This window comes from Lineus longissimus, chromosome 7 (assembly GCF_910592395.1).
Source record: "Lineus longissimus chromosome 7, tnLinLong1.2, whole genome shotgun sequence".
Taxonomy (NCBI): Eukaryota; Metazoa; Nemertea; class Pilidiophora; order Heteronemertea; family Lineidae; genus Lineus; species Lineus longissimus.
Window position 1 is genome coordinate 5,784,999 of NC_088314.1, and position 16,356 is coordinate 5,801,354.

At 43.9% G+C, this 16,356-nt stretch overlaps 1 protein-coding gene and 2 non-coding genes across 7 annotated transcripts in view; all 3 read left to right on the forward strand.

Annotated features, from left to right (window-relative positions):
* LOC135491528 (E3 ubiquitin-protein ligase HUWE1-like) overlaps window positions 1–16,356 on the forward strand; it is a 36,040-nt gene that overhangs the window by 17,263 nt on the left and 2,421 nt on the right. For 3 of the 5 annotated variants that reach the window (XM_064777481.1, XM_064777485.1, XM_064777483.1), the window contains 30 exons: window positions 184–424; window positions 761–1,115; window positions 1,632–1,804; window positions 2,019–2,237; window positions 2,481–3,042; window positions 3,289–3,537; window positions 3,818–3,952; window positions 4,195–4,355; window positions 4,737–4,848; window positions 5,152–5,473; window positions 6,237–6,381; window positions 6,672–6,792; window positions 6,984–7,162; window positions 7,393–7,495; window positions 7,765–7,890; window positions 8,158–8,251; window positions 8,457–8,833; window positions 9,029–9,152; window positions 9,348–9,624; window positions 9,793–10,084; window positions 10,313–11,601; window positions 11,853–12,010; window positions 12,215–12,522; window positions 12,634–12,822; window positions 13,523–13,729; window positions 13,909–14,130; window positions 14,403–14,678; window positions 14,909–15,179; window positions 15,414–15,819; window positions 15,994–16,184. In XM_064777481.1, coding sequence (XP_064633551.1) covers window positions 184–424; window positions 761–1,115; window positions 1,632–1,804; window positions 2,019–2,237; window positions 2,481–3,042; window positions 3,289–3,537; window positions 3,818–3,952; window positions 4,195–4,355; window positions 4,737–4,848; window positions 5,152–5,473; window positions 6,237–6,381; window positions 6,672–6,792; window positions 6,984–7,162; window positions 7,393–7,495; window positions 7,765–7,890; window positions 8,158–8,251; window positions 8,457–8,833; window positions 9,029–9,152; window positions 9,348–9,624; window positions 9,793–10,084; window positions 10,313–11,601; window positions 11,853–12,010; window positions 12,215–12,522; window positions 12,634–12,822; window positions 13,523–13,729; window positions 13,909–14,130; window positions 14,403–14,678; window positions 14,909–15,179; window positions 15,414–15,819; window positions 15,994–16,184 — 7,884 coding nt within the window. The remainder of the gene's footprint in view (window positions 1–183; window positions 425–760; window positions 1,116–1,631; window positions 1,805–2,018; window positions 2,238–2,480; window positions 3,043–3,288; window positions 3,538–3,817; window positions 3,953–4,194; window positions 4,356–4,736; window positions 4,849–5,151; window positions 5,474–6,236; window positions 6,382–6,671; window positions 6,793–6,983; window positions 7,163–7,392; window positions 7,496–7,764; window positions 7,891–8,157; window positions 8,252–8,456; window positions 8,834–9,028; window positions 9,153–9,347; window positions 9,625–9,792; window positions 10,085–10,312; window positions 11,602–11,852; window positions 12,011–12,214; window positions 12,523–12,633; window positions 12,823–13,522; window positions 13,730–13,908; window positions 14,131–14,402; window positions 14,679–14,908; window positions 15,180–15,413; window positions 15,820–15,993; window positions 16,185–16,356) is intronic. The other 2 variants (XM_064777482.1, XM_064777484.1) reach the window with 2 other exon arrangements.
* LOC135491875 (small nucleolar RNA SNORA53) lies at window positions 12,886–13,102 on the forward strand. The gene has a single exon (XR_010447954.1). It is a non-coding gene; the product is annotated as a small nucleolar RNA SNORA53 (small nucleolar RNA).
* Window positions 13,230–13,446, forward strand: LOC135491874 (small nucleolar RNA SNORA53). The gene has a single exon (XR_010447953.1). It is a non-coding gene; the product is annotated as a small nucleolar RNA SNORA53 (small nucleolar RNA).

A 16,356-nucleotide genomic window follows, 5' to 3' on the forward strand; every position in this document is an offset into this window, starting at 1 on the left:
TTGTTAAACAATCCATGAACTACCATGTGTGTTCAAGCTCAACAGGTCTGATGCTGGTGAGGATACAATTTGCCCCTAGTTCTCCAAAATTCTTGATGCTGTGCATCTGAATGCTGCACATTCCTGTAGCTTCCGTCACCTCTGGTCCAAAATTAAACTTTGGTGTCTACATGTTTATTCCAGATCTGCCGTTGGCCTACTTGGTATTCCAGTTGAAGCAGATACCCTCCATGCTACACTTCGTGTCTGCCTGCGCCTTACCAGGGACCATAAATATGCCTTGATATTTGCTGAATTGGGTGGTCCTAAGCTCCTGTTGGGCCTGACACAAGCGTCTGCTTTCCAAGGGTTCACTTCATTAGCTACGTTATTGTTGAGGCACGTGTTGGAAGAACCTAACGTCTTGAGAATGACAATGGAGAAGGTAATTCATTATTCACAGTACATATCACTGAAGATTTTGTGACATCATTTGAACATCTGTCTCATTCGTTTACACTACCAGTCATGATGAAACCTATCAATCTAGCCATGAACTTCTGTGTGTGTTCAAGCTCAACAGGTCTGATGCTGGTACGCCCTCCAGAATCCAGGTTCAAATCCAAAAAAAAAAAAAATTTGCAACCCTTACCCTTGCACCATTGAGTAAATCAGTGTGTCACTCTGACCAAGGTTTGTAAATTTTCACCACTCACTTGCCTCACTTCCTTCCGACAAGTTCCGTATCATGATCAATCAATCGTATGTTATCTTTCTCCAGGTGGTAAGAAGTCCAGCTCAGGGTAATAATTCCACAGTGACCGGTGTATCTCAGAGAAGCTTGGGTGCCGTTGAGATGCATTACGTGCTGCGAGTCCTTGGTCCAGCCGCTTGTCGTAATCCTGACATGTTCAAAGAAGTGGTGAAAGACGTCTTCAGAATTATCATTCCGCCACCACCGCCCCTATCAAAAAGTGAAGATGAATCGCGCTACGCTGGGCCGAATGCTGCTCAGATTCTGAAGATCCCACCACTAGGTCAGCAGAAACAGGTTCCATTAGAAGGAGCAACACGGGATGTCATCTTCGAACTATTGAATGCTCTTGCTGCCAAGTATAACTGGCTCAAAGAAGAAAGTGAGTAATCTGCTTTGCAATTTGGAGATTTATTTGGCGGCTTATTTTGTGATTCATTGAAAGAGATGTGTTCTGTCGTGTCAACTTTGTCACCTGAAGTGATTATCCTTGTCTTTTTGCCATGGTGCTTTAGCTGAAGCAGGACAAATACTAGTGCAATTGGTTTTGACTTCATCGGTTGGTGGGAAAAGGGAATTTTGAAAAAAAAGGATTACACAGTCAACTTACACTACCAGTTATGATGAAACCTATCATTCTAGCCATGAACTTCTGTGTGTGTTCAAGCTCAACAGGTCTGATGCTGGTACTCCCTCCAGAATCCAGGTTCAAATCCAAAGAATAATTGTTTTGAAACCCTTACCCTTTCACAATTGAGTGAATCAAAGTGTGTCACTTCTGACCAAGGATCCAGTGGATGATTTGAAAGTATTCCACCTTGGCAAAGTACTGATGTTGTGTGGTGCGGTTTCCTGGAGTTTTTATCAAGAATTGACTGAATGTACTCTTCCAATACAGATGCCTCAAGCAACAGTAACGAGGTTAAACCAGCGCAGACGTTGGCCGAGGCAATCCAGGAGGTGGTTAGTGAGGTGACGAGAGACATCAATGATCGGACAGGCATGATCAGGCAGGGGAGTGCACTCGATCTGCCATCGCAGGATGAGGAGGGCAACCCACTACCAGGGACAGTAAGATTCATTTCACTTAAACTTGTGATCAGTAGCTGCGCTATTTTTGTGGTTGTTTACAATTACCAACCAGATTTGCTTTTGGTAGCACGACTGATTATGCAAAGGTCATTTAGTGAATTGGAGAACTGTAGTGAGATTCCAATGAAGTAGCTGCGTTCATTCTATTTCTACCTTTGATATTGGTAACTGATAAAAATCTTTTTATCTTCAGACTCCTCTGACGATCAGTGATGCAACGGAAGTGGCCGACTCAACAAAAGATGGTGCTAAAGATGCAAAAACCGCAGAGGAAGCTAAGAAATCTCGCCCGTTGCTCCCCAAGGCAGCGGTCTTGAGGTTGCTAGCGGAGCTGGTGCGCTCATATACGTCATGTGCTCTTCAAATTGCTCAGCATACTTACCCTCCTGGGCTTACAGAACTGGTCACTGAGGTAAGGATTCCAGATGAGTAGAATTCTGTATTTCGAAGTCCAAATGAACACTCAGTTTGTACACACATCTTGCTGCAGTCAAGAATGATGACAATTCTTTGTCTCCCTAGTTGACAACGATGATGGGATTCACCTTGGAGAACTGACTTGACATCCACTCAGCAGATGCATCATGATGGCTCATTTTGACTGTCACATTCTTTTGCTGGTTAATGTATGATTTTGATCTGTCTTCCCTTCCAGGAATGTTCAGTTCTTGCATTCATCTTGGATAACCTGCTCCCTTCAACTCAGACGTGTGGAGATAAAGACTGTCCAGCCCTATCTCGTATGCTCATAGCCAGCATGGCAGCCTGTAACAACTGCCCGGACGCTCAAGCCGCCTTAGTCAACGAGGTCAAATCAGCCTTACAGCGGGCGCTGATCCTGCCGGAAAGCTCTGAAAAACATGCAAAAATACAAGCATTAACGAACATTATTAGCACTATGATTGACTCTTGTTCTAACCCTGGCAAGGTGCAGAATCAAGTTTTCAAGGGCCAGCAAGCGACCATGAATAATATGGTTAAAATTCTTGTGAAACGTGGCTTGGTTGTGGACTTGGCACGGATACCTCATAGCCTTGACTTATCGAGTCCGAGCATGGCGAATACAGTGAATTGTGCTCTGAAACCTCTGGAGACATTGTCGAGAATTGTGAATCAACCACAGACTGTGCCAAATAAGAATAAACCTAAGAATCCAGCGGATGGATCGACTGCTGAAGGTATTGTGGATGAGGTGGCGGAGAACAATCCAATCACAGGTAAAGAATTTGTGTCCAAATTAAACTTCATATTCTGAAGAAAAAAAACAATACTTGAGTCTAGAATCAATAACAAATGCTACATGTACCAGTGATGATGAACCTTTCATTCTCACCATGAACTACAGTGTGTGTTCAAGCTCAACAGGTCTGATGCTGGTGTAATAAGAAAAAGACTTTGGGTTACTTGGTTTTGGGAAGTGCTTTGTTTTTAGTCGATTCAAGTTTTGCCTTTCTCTGTAACAGATGCTGACCAGAATCCTTCCTTGGAGAACAATGACAGCGCATGCCGAGACATCCAGGACATTCACATCGAGGATGTGACTGAGAGCCGAGACAGACATGAAGATCTCGAGGAGTCTGAGCCACTTGATGCCGTGGAGCCGAGACAGGACACACACGTGGAAGAACTTGAGGAGGTGTTGGACGAGTTATTCAATAGGAACAACCCAGCTGAGGCTGTGGAACAGGTCTTGGGAGAGATTATCATGACAGGTGAGAAGGATTCCAAGGAAGCTAGGGGATTTCTCTCCCCGATATTTGAGATGAACTTGACTTGACCAGTTGACGTTAAATACTTGACTACTGTTGCTATGATTGATCGGTCAACCATGATGATACTCTTTCTTCTTTCACTAGTATCAAAATGATACTCTGTGGGTTCAACCTTGGAGAACTGATATGACATTCAATCCTGTCAAGCTTTAAATGGCAACATTGTTTAACTCTGAATTCTGGTTCTGACTGATGATAAATTTTCGTTATCTTGTTGCAGAAACGACAACCAGTGCAGCTTCCCGTGGTGGTCATGGTGATGATGATGATGAACATGTTGTGATAGATGACCACCATGATTCGCAGATGGTCAGTCAGGAGTTTTCAGATGACGAAGTTGGAGAACACCTAGGTGGTAAGCAACTTACTTTCTCCTTGATATTTAGCCATGGTTTTCTGAAACAGCCTCTTGGTTATGCCAGCACTCTTCCTAGTGGAGGCAATACCTACACTGCCCTTCTGTTCTGCCTCATTCCCCTCAATTTCAGATTTGTGGCCTGCCTACTGGAGTGTAGTGGTGCACACCAACAAGGTGATAAGCATGTCTAAAACACTCCCGATTCTCCCAATACACATTACTTGATGATCTTTCCGCAGGTGACCGCCATGATGATCATTCAAGTGCTTCAGATACAGAAGATGACGAACACGATGGCCATGATGATGATGACGACGATGATGTGAACGATGATGATGAAGATGATGGTGCAGACGAAGAGGATGATGAAGATGAGGAAGAGGAAGATGAAGATGATGAGGTTTGTTACAAAGTTGACTTGCATATCAACTTTGAAATTGAGGCTCAAACTCTTCAAGGTGTTCTTGCCCCAGACAGCAGCATTCTGTTGGCTAGGCTGTGGCAGGGCCTCCTTTTAAATGTTCACTTGGAGTCAATATGCTTCAGTAGTGAATGATTTCTTCTCTTCAATTGGGCATTCAGTCGCACAAAAGACATAAAAAAGTTAATGATAAACTGAACTCTGCATGATGAAACATTGAACTCTCTCACTGATATGTTGTGAGTGACATTTTGTTCTCTGACAGTGTTTGAAATGTTCAAGGCATTTCCTTGTTCCTCATATCTGTGACCTGGATGTTGATGTGTCTGTATTTCCACTGAGACTATGATTGTCTTGCAGGGGTCTGACATGGAAGCAGACAACGACGACTACCAAGACTTCGAGGAGTCCATGGTGAGGATGAGTGATGACAATGACCTACTGGTACACTTAGAAGACATGTTCCCTCCAGGTAAGAAAATCTTGTCAATTGGAAACAAAAAACCTGTCATAATTTGATGATTTCATAAAGTGTCATGTGTTCACAACTAAGGAGTTGGTATCGCTGAGGAATGATGCATTTAGATGAGTCAGAACTGCACCGAGTGCTATGAACACTGCATGATGAAACATTGAACTCTCTCACTGATGATTTGTGAGTGACAACTTGTTCTCTGACAGTGCTGGTGATCCCAGTGCAACTTGGTAAATCGCATAAGGCTGTTTATTGTTACTCCTTCGTTGAAAAATGTGTGCTTTTTTCTCTCTTCATCAGGCCAGTTGATTGTTGATAATACCCACATCCGCACCTACCAGCAGCTTCCAATCTCTCTCCATGATGGCGACACTGGTACCAGCGATGCTCTCATTCCATCAGTTCCGCCTGCCCCGAGTAACGTCACCGCTAATCATCCCCTTCTGGTGCGCCACCCAGAAGGCCAGTCTGTGTCGGGCACGATGGCTGCGAGGATCCATCGCCATGGAGGATTCGGCCGTCAACGAGGGACATACAGGTACAACCCTAGCACACAGACACTGCATGTACATTATCCAGCAGGAGGTGTGAGACACCCTAACCCTCCAGCCATACTGCAGAGGTAAGCCGCGAGGGAGCAGGCTATGGGCATGCTTTAGTTGTCTTGACCTATGGACTTCTGGCTGTAAAGACTTCTCATGTGATTATCTGTATGGAATAATGGATCTAATTTGAATACTCCGATTTTTGGTTTGGAGTCAAATGTCATTGAGATGTCAGTTTTGCAAACAAAAATTGATTAAAAATTGAGTGTTGGAAAATTAAAAGCAATGCCATAGCCAGAGTTCATCTTTGTCCCATTTTACCTCTTTCTGTCTGCACTTCCTTGGCTGATAGAAGTGATAGAGTTTTGCAGTAAACAAGTGGCTTTCCACTGTGCTGTGATGGAATTGGGTGTTTCCGCTTTCCGTAATCCTAGCTTATTAGTGTGTGCACCAGGGAATAGATTCCATTTTGCTCCTGTGAGGTTATAATATTGTTGTGAATATTTCTGTGTTTTAGTCCTGCTTGCCTCCCTGGCTTTGCTTTTGCTTGCCTATGGATAAATGGAGTGGTGAAAGGGTTTGTTTAAAGACCTATCGATAGCAAGGGACATCTTGTCGACACGACAAATGTTCCGATTACCAACCAAATCTCTGGTCTTGTTTTTTTCCATTCAGAAAATATGGACTCTGTCTTGCAAAGTTTAGCAGGACTTTGTTTAAAACTTGTGCTCTGTAGAAAATGTATAAACAGGTATGTCCATAACGAGCCCCCAACTGAAGTGGTTCTTATATGTTTATGTATGTATTCTTGTTTGCATCACAACGCGTCTTCTCTTGCAGGTTACTTGGACCTGACTTCCTTCAGCTGACCAACAGTCTTTCATCCCAGGCTGGGACAGGACACACTCGAGTTCTCTTTGGAAACGATGACCTACGAATATTCGCATCACGGCCAGAGGAAGATCTTCTGGATGAGTTCTTTCCGGTACGATTATATTTCTCTTGAATTGTGATGGAGAAAAACTATTAAGACAGGGTTTGTGCTCATTATACTGCCTGCATGAATGATGTCTAAATCAGCTACTTACGAGCAAGGACAGTTTACTCTGTATGCGCTATGAAAATAAATGGTCCTCTGACATGAAGGCAGTTTAACCCAACTGAGATTCCCCCTTCCTCCTGGGCGCCCCCAAAATAGTGGGTGATGAACAAAACATGAACCATTTGTTTGAAAGCTTTCATGGAACACTTTCTAACTTCATTTCTTTTCACCAGGATCCATATGGAGACAGCACAGGCTCAGGAAATGTCTTATCAAGTGTGCCATCGGCTCTGACTCGCTGGACGGAGGAGTCCCGTGTCCTTGATGGGGACAGCGTGCATGACTGTGTCACCTGTAAGTTCATTTTGCCTGAAATGCACTGTGTATATTCCTCAACATGGCTTTTTCCGTTAGCTTTCAAATTTTTTGGTCAAAATGCTGAATCTACCCCCACCTGACAGACTCTGCAAGTACTGGATTTAGATTTTTGAAGTTTGAAAATGGTATTGGAATGTTTTCACACTGATTTTGTTTCCTCTGTTTAGTGCTGAAGCCAGAGATCCTCGAGGTGCTAGAGAAATATCGGGACGAAGAGTTACAAAAGAGACGAGAGAAGAGGAAGAACAAGGACGGTGATGATAAAACTAAGGAGGATGAGAAAGAAGAAAATGAAACCAATAAAACAATAGAATGGACCTCACCACGGTCAACATCTGCTTTACATGTGAGTAGTATGGTTGCTGTTGGTTATGGGTTTTCCCTTCTAGGCCAAGAGTGCAACACTGATACTCAATAGGCTTATAAAGAGGCTTACTCAATTAGGTGAAATAGATTGGAAGACCTGTTCATTTCAAGACCGACGTTCTCGGATTCATGACTGAATTCAGATGTTACGGGTACATTCATTGTAGTAGTGTATGAACCCTTTCCTGATAATCTGTACTCTTCTTTCAGTCGTCTTTGATAGATGCCATTGCAGTGAGCTCAGCAGCAAGTAGTATTGTGTCCCAAGCAGCACTGCCAACTAGTCTACAGTTGTCCACTGCAGCCTCAAGAGGTAGGTCTGCTGAATTTATTTCACGTAGTACTTGTTGGGAAGAGTTGCGTCACAGCCCCCTTACCTCTTTGTTGTTTTGATGGAAGCTCCCCCCCCCAAATGTTATTATAGAGGACTTTGTTGAATATCTTGAATACCTTTGCTATCTCACGTCTAAATAATTGATGGAGGTCTCCCTTTGAGTGAAATCTAAGAAGTATAGACTCGGCTTAGAAAAAGTCGCATCCTTCAGGTTGTACACTACTTTTACCCTCGTCTGTTGTTTTCAGAGAATTCCAATGAGGTATCAATGGCTGAACGTCTGGCCACTTCACTCGTGGATGAACTTCTTTCGGCACCCGTCACGTCTGCTCCTTCAATCAATACGACTTCATCTAGTCAGAGGCAAGGTACATGTACGTTTCTGATTTTGGTTGATCGAAATCGTTAGCTGAGGCAGAAAGAAATTGACTTACTATTTCTTTCGTAGTTTCTGTTCTGATAAGGTTGTTTGTCTGCATAGAATGATGTTAAATAATCAGCTACTTACGAGCAATTACATTCTGTATTTGCCATGAAAATAGATGGTTCACTGACATGCAAATGACTGTCAAGAACCGAAGTCGATGTTACAAACCAATATTGTTTTGGCACTGAATGTGTTTGTGTCGTTTCACTTGCAGATTTGACCCATGGTTTGGTGCGAGCTTCATTACCAGAGATGTTACAAACACCATCACAGTTGGTCCAGATTAGTACGCCTGCTGCTCCACTTAGGTAAGGATATAGTCGAAATGACGGTATAAAAAAGTGTTGACTTCTGTTCGATGGTTTGTATGAGTACTTTAGTTGAATGGACTCTACTAAACTGGTTTCCCTCATTGACTATTGACCCTCATTGCATTCTGTTGAAATATTGATCTGTCTTTGCAAGAAGACTGTTTGGATTTGTCTTGATTCAGACGTAATTTTGACTTTGCAGGCTTTCAGAAACCCTTCCCACGATGCATCCGAGTTCATTTTCCTCGTCACCTTACGAAACGCCAATCAGTCGTGTAGAACTTCCCGGCTACAGCTCTGAAACGCCAATGGAAACCAACTCGGCCGCAGCGGTGTCCTCGTCCAGTCAACTTGTTGCTGAACTCTGTCGCCAGGTACCAAGTCTAAATGCTGCCTTGGCAAGGAGTGGCCGTACGATGGAGGCAGCAGTGTCCCAGAGCACGATCAGACCTCCAAGTGAAGCAAGTGCCACCCCGAATTCAGCAACTGTGGTTGCATCTGTTGAATCTGTGATAACTCCTGAGGAACCTTCAAATATCATCAGCTCTGAAGCTGTTACTGTACATTCCACTCCTTCAGGTAAGCTTTATCATGAGTTGTTGTCCTCGAAATGATTCTGATGCGAAAAAAAGACTGCTTCTCTGTCAGATGGAACTCTTTTTTAAAGTTACATAGTTCCAGCATGTCTGGTGCTCAGTATAAATGGGAGTTGTTCTTTACTACAAGTTGCAGTCATGATAATATCATACATGTACATGCAATTCTTTCCTTCAGGGAGTAGTTCTGAAGAACCCAGCATTAGTACACCCTCTAGCGAGATGCCTGTTTCAAGCTCAGATACAGCAAGTCTAATGTCGAGTGTTCTTGCTGCAGCTGCAGCGGCTGCCGCAGCATCAAGGTGAGAGTTTGCAACAGTTTATGTTTTGTACCCTGACTGAAGCAGAGGAGTAGATTGTGGGTTGATCATCAGTAGATTTGTCATGTCAGACATGCACTGCATTTTTAGCCATGGACTTGTCGTATAAAAGCTCCTTTATGAAAGATAATTTGATAACTTTCATTAATCATAACGACAAATTGCTCCTCTTTCTAGTGGGAATGACCAGCCTGGGACCTCTGCCCTCACTGAAAGTGGTATCCCCCAGTCACTTCTTTCTGACATCCTGCTCCCTGATGGGGTCGACCCATCATTCCTTGCTGCATTGCCCGATAACATCCGACAGGAAGTCGTAGCAGAGCAGTTGCGTTTGCAGAGGATCCAAGAGAGGGCGCAGCAACAGAATGAGGCAGCTGCTCAGCAGGCGCACCTTGGGACTACTGAAGTCAATCCTGAGTTTTTGGCTGCATTGCCACCAGCCATACAGGAGGAGGTAGGTGCTCTTCCCAGGATCATTGATCCTTTGTTATCTGATTTATTACCCATTCTCTCCAGCAATGGTGTAAATTTCAATGATGCAAGATCGAGACTATGTCTGAAATATTGGTAGATGTGTGCATGTTTTGTCACAACTCCATCATCCCTTCCTCATCTATTCTAGGTGTTGGCACAGCAGCGTGCGGAGCAGGCAAGGATAGCCTCGTCCTCTGGCACCACAACCACAGAAGCGCCCGTCGATCCTGCTAACTTCATCTCCTCCCTGCCAACTTCGCTGCGGCAACAGGTCTTGGCCGATATGGATGACAGTATGATAGCTGTATTGCCAACTCAATATGCTGCAGAAGCTCAGGCCCTGCGTCGAGAACTGGAAGATCGCCATCGACGGATTATGCAAGAACGATTTATTGCTCAAACTGGTGGTTCGTCTCTATCATCCATATTGCGTCATGCAGGTGAGAAAGCATTCATTCTTGCTATTCATTCTTTAGAGAAATTTTGATTAATCGGAAACAATAAGAAATCGAATAACCACAACTCTCCTGAATAAAACAATGAAACAATGACCAATCAATTCTGCGTGTTGATGAGAGCCTTCCTCTTACTTATTATAGTTAGTGAATGACTTCATTGTTTCTGTGGTTGATATATTATGATGCTTATCTATATCGTTTAAATTGCAGGGCTTGGTAGATTTAGAACGGGTGGTATTCGCGCTACTCCCAGGTCTGTTCAGCCATGGACATGGGCACCCCGCCGACCTGGCCAAACAGGGACTACGTCAGGGAATGTTGCTCTTCGTGGATTACACTTGCGGGGACGTCATCTTCTTGACCACGAGGCATTGACGTGTTTGCTCGTTTTGCTGTTTGTGGATGAACCCAAATTGAACACTAGTCGTCTTCACCGTGTTCTGAGGAATCTTTGTTATCATTCTCAGACACGCAACTGGGTGATCAGGGCGCTTCTTGGTATCGTTCAAAGAACTAGTGAATGTAAGATAGACTCAGAGGAAACCAAATCTGGCAAATCTAGTGATAAATCAAAGAAGAAAAGTAGCCAGTCTAGTCATAGCGGAGAGTTACCGATTTACCGGCCTGAATTGAACGTCGGGCGGCAAAGTGCGCCATCGTGGCTGTCCATAGGATTAGATGCAGCCCTCGGATGTCGGGCAAATGTCTTCCAGATTCAGCGTAGTGGGAAAAAATCTGGTGGGAATGTGGCGAATTCGGTTGTGACGATTCATCCGCAGGCTTCTCCTGTGGTGTGTAGACATGTTCTTGATACTTTGATCTCTTTAGCTAAAGGATTCCCGTGCCACTTTGCGCCGGGCAACAATAAAGCCAAGGAAGTGAAATGTGACACTGAGAAAGAGAAAGAAAAAGATCTTGATAACAAAGCGAAATCAGCTCCGAGTCTTTCTAGTCCGGCTAGAGCAGGTGGAAGTGCAAAATCTGCGGATGGAAAGGAAAATAAGGATACAGAATTCTGGGACTTGTTGATTCGATTAGATAGCTCCACCACGAGTAAAAAAGGGAAGGGTGTACAGCGGGTTCATAGTAATCCGAATCTTGAGGGTGACACTGACACCATGGATTATGAGTCATCACCTATTGGTCAGTTAATGAGCATGCTTGCCCATCCTGTGATTCGACGGAGCCAGTTGTTAACAGATCGCTTGCTACGTCTTCTTGGACTTGTATCTGTCGGATTACCAGAAATGAACAATTCAAGTGCTTTAGCGAACGCCATAAGCTCATCGACACCTGTGACGAGCTTGGCCAGCACTGTGGCACCTGTTCAACCAAGTGTGATTCGTAATGCTGTGGTGGCGCCACCTGTGAGATCAGCCTCGGATGCTGCTGTGCCAAGACCAGATGCAGCAGAGTCAATGGAGACAGTGGAGGAGAAGAAATCTGAAGGGACAGATGAGGAACCAATCCTGCCTCAGCAGCTTCAGTTGGCAGTTCAGGTATGTCCTTTGGTGTAAAAGCTATGAAATCACATGTAACATCCTCATCCTTGTCTAAAGAGCATTTACATTTTTCGAGGCAATTTGTGGTTTGGCTTCTCTTCTAGCTTCACTATTCGACTGTGCGTTCTGTAATTCTCAAATGATTCACTGGAACAACCCATTATAGCTATCTGTCTCGGTTGTACAGTACTGCATGTGTTTGACTCTTTTGAGACTCCCACTTAACTGGTTATCTCTGATCATTTCAGGTGCTCACATCCAAGTCATGCTCTGAGGAAGGTCTAGAAGATGCCACCAATCTTCTGCTCCAGCTTTCCAAAGCTAATAATCCCACAAGGGCCACAGTGCTCGATCTTCTCCTGATGGGAGCACAGGAGCTGGGACAGACGGTCTGTGCCCATATCAGGTGAGAAACAGAATTGCATATTTCAATTTCTCTCGTATTTTCGATAAGCTTCCTGTTGCGTGCGAGCAATCGGATGAAAAGTTTTCATTGGGTGCTTGTATCGCACACCCACTGGTTTCAGATGAAAGAGAAAAGGAAGACTTTGTGACTGATAATCAACGTTTGACTGAATATACTTATAAGGTATCAATCATTTCCTTCCAGGACACTACTACAGGAGATTCAAGAAATGTGCGTCAAAGTCTTGGAGACAGACGAGGACATGAATGAAGCAGATGCATTGGCAGCATCTTCTCAGCCAAAAGGTGTCATCGCCGATCGCTTTGGAGGCGGCAGCATGATCGTCGTGAACGCCCCAACAAAAATCAAAGTGGGTCGCGAGCTTCAGTTACCGTCTATGGTTTTGCTAACGAATAAGACGTCAAGTCAGCAATTCTTCCTCCGGATTCTGAAGGTCATTATCCAGTTGAGAGAGGCGGCGAGATTGGCCGCTAGGAAAGCTAAAAAAGCAGGTAAGACCCTTTCCCTGGAATTGGCAGATTCAAGTCATGAAAATTGAGTATCCAGCTGCTCTTGTGCTCATCAGTCTCTACAAGTCAGAAAAGGTTCAATCTATCTTTCAGAAGCCATGGCTAATCTTGAAGCAGAAGCCGAGGCCATCATGGAGATGGTGGGGCGACGTGATCGTTTGGAAACGCAGCGACAGGAAAATCGCGAGGGAGAAGGCGCACTGGAGATCACCATTTCAGGCAGCATATCTCAGCAAGCATCTGTTGAGAGTAGGGATACGCCAATGGATGTGGATCAACCAAGTAAGATTGCTGTCTTCTTGGAACAAGAAAGGCATCTCACCGTAGTTCTTTACATTATCATTCCACACATTCCTTAGATCCACTCCTGGGACAGCCACCATCTCGTCCTCTATGGATGGTTCATGTCCAGCAACTTTATCGGTTGTACCGTCGGGGGTGCTTGAGTCATTAGTGTGTCAGAGTAATATACCTCCACTGTTGGTCCATGGCCTGAGCTCGTCGATCAGAGGCTTTCTGATTGGTGCCTTGTGTTCAGGACTAAACCAATGATGGGGACATTTCTCATTCATTTGATTTTACTTTGGTTAAAGTTATCTTTTCCCATTGCAAATTTAAATGCCTGCAAACTTTATCCAGTTTACAGTGATCAAAAGACTTCATTCCTTTGTTTCTTTACATCATCATTCCACACATTCCTTAGATCCACTCCTGGGACAGCCACCATCTCGTCCTCTATAGATGGTTCATGTCCAGCAACTTTATCGGTTGTACCGTCGGGGGTGCTTGAGTCATTAGTGTGTCAGAGTAATATACCTCCACTGTTGGTCCATGGCCTGAGCTCGTCGATCAGAGGCTTTCTGATTGGTGCCTTGTGTTCAGGACTAAACCAATGATGGGGACATTTCTCATTCATTGGCTCTCGTGAATAAATTCAAACAGTGAAGTTCAGTTAAAAGAGCAATGCTCTTTGAAATTCCAGGTGCCATATCAGCAGAACCAAGCAAGCCAGTTGAGAAAAAGAAAGAAGAGAAAGAAATTCCCTTGCCTCGTCTGAGCGACCTTCTGAAACTGGATGACCTGTGGGAGACACTCGGTGAATGTTTGACAGAGCTCGCGAAGACACCTGATCATCACGCTGTTCTTGTTCTGCAGTCTGCTGTTGAGGCTTTCTTCATTGTTCATGCTGGTAAGATCCTGTAGCCTTTCTAGCTGAGTCTAAACATCACCAGTGATGATTGTAGTTGATAAAGTTACATTCGAATTGAACACAAAAAAGTACATGATATAATGATAGGCTCTGTCTGAGAAGAAATCATCTTTCAAATATATCACAGAATGTGTAATATCGTAATTGTTTTACTTTAGGTGAGAAAGATACCCGGAAACCTCGCGACAGTGCTGCTCAACGACGGGAAGATCAGCTTGCTCACCTGAATGTGGACATCGGCATGCCAATGTCGCCGTTACCAGCCGCCTCCAGCAGCCAAGATGTCATTGGTCTGTTGACGCGAGAGAACTCAGTTGCTTCAGTTGTTTCCATGACGTGTAGTCTTCCACCTGATACACAGAAATTCCTCAAATTTGCTGGTAAGTGTTGGCCTGCTCATAAATCCTATGATGGCATTGTCATCAGGTCTTGGTCCAGCCCATCGATTTCCCAACATGAATGATGTCTTAATCAGCTACTTACGAGCAAATGCAGTTCACTCTGTATGTACACTGAAAATAAACGGTTCTCTGACATGTTGGCACGTTAACTTCGATTAAAAAAACAACACCTGTTGTTATGTTGTAAAGAACTCGCTAGTTGTATGAAATTATGAATCCAATATCAATATTCTTACTTGATTACCTTCCAGAAACGCATAGGACTGTTCTGAATCAGATTCTGCGCCAGTCCACCACCCCATTAGCAGATGGGCCGTTCTCAGTTCTTGTCGATCATACCAGGGTCTTGGACTTTGATGTCAAACGCCGCTATTTCCGTCAAGAACTTGAGCGTATGGATGAGGGAATGCGGCGGGAGGATGTTGCCGTCCACGTGCGTAGGGAGCACGTATTTGAGGATTCGTTCCGAGAGCTTCATCGCCGTACACCAGATGAATGGAAGCATAGATTCTACATTGTATTCGAAGGTAAGAAGTTGTTCAGATCAAGTTGAGCACTTAAAAACTTATAAACAAAATTTTGCATACCGTGTTAGCTCTGGCTCGGTGTAAACCTATTTGACATAGTAAGTGCCCAATTAAATTGCACTTGTCAGATCTGTGGAGATGCTTGCAACCATGAGATCTACCAAGATAGATACTGGACCAAATCAAGGAATTTGTGGTTTGCTCAAGATAAGAATTTCTATTACTTGCAGGTGAGGAGGGCCAAGATGCAGGTGGGCTGCTACGAGAATGGTACCTTATCATCTCACGTGAGATCTTCAACCCAATGTACGCCTTGTTTGCCACATCGCCTGGTGATCGTGTCACGTACACCATTAACCCCTCGTCGCATTGCAACTCGAATCATCTAAGTTACTTCAAGTTCGTTGGACGCATCATCGCCAAAGCTATCTATGACAACAAATTGCTCGAGTGCTACTTCACAAGGTCATTCTACAAGCATATCTTAGGAGTATTAGTCAAGTAAGTAAGCCCTTGTCCTTAGCTGATACATGCCTGGTCCTTGAGCTTCACCAGGGATGAAAAAGTGGTGACCATCCCTGCAATTGGCACCACCCAGTACTAGAATCAGAAAGCTGCCATACCTTGGCAAATCTGAAATGGTAGTGCATTGAATAGTAACGATGGGATTAGGACCTGTATTGTGTGTTCGTGTGAATGTTATCTGCCATTGAAATATTCACTTATTTTCTTCAGGTACACGGACATGGAAAGCGAGGACTATGCTTTCTACCAGGGCCTTGTCTACCTGTTGGAAAACGAAGTAGAACACTTAGGCTACGATCTGATGTTCAGCACAGAGATCCAAGAATTTGGTGTAACAGAAACAAGGGAGTTGAAGTCAAACGGCAAAAACCTATTGGTGAATGAAGATAACAAGAAAGAGTATGTCAAGTTGGTTTGTCAGATGAAGATGACTGGTGCTATTCGGAAGCAGCTGAATGCTTTCTTGGAGGGCTTCTATGATATCATTCCAAAGAGGCTCATCTCCATCTTCAATGAACAGGAACTCGAGCTGTTGATTTCTGGATTGCCGACCGTTGACATCGATGACCTCAAGTCGAACTCTGAATATCACAAGTATCAGCCAAACTCTTTACAGGTAGGTTTGATTTGGATGTTGATGTTTTTTCTTTCCAATTACACTAATTGATGCCAAACAAAAATACTACTTCATGATTGCCCAATGGTTGAAAGCTTGATCCTTCCTGTTGAAACTTGACTCAAATACTGAAACGCTGAAACGGCTCAAAATTGAATATCATTTTGCTTACAGATCCAGTGGTTCTGGCGTGCTCTGCGCTCATTTGATCAGGCTGATAGAGCAAGATTCCTACAGTTTGTAACTGGTACATCTAAGGTGCCTCTCCAAGGTTTCGCCTTCTTGGAGGGCATGAATGGTATCCAGAAATTCCAGATTCACAGGGATGATAGATCAACAGATCGTCTGCCGTCTGCTCACACATGGTAAGTCATTGTTCTTTATGGAAATTTGGGGAGAAAATGAATTTTCTTGATGATTAGTCGTGACACTAGACCAATAAGTTCTTTGGTTGTGTATCTTTACAACCCAGTTGAAACCTAAGATGACATTCAGTTTAGACTGATATTTCTGATTGAAAATCTTTTAGTCCACAAT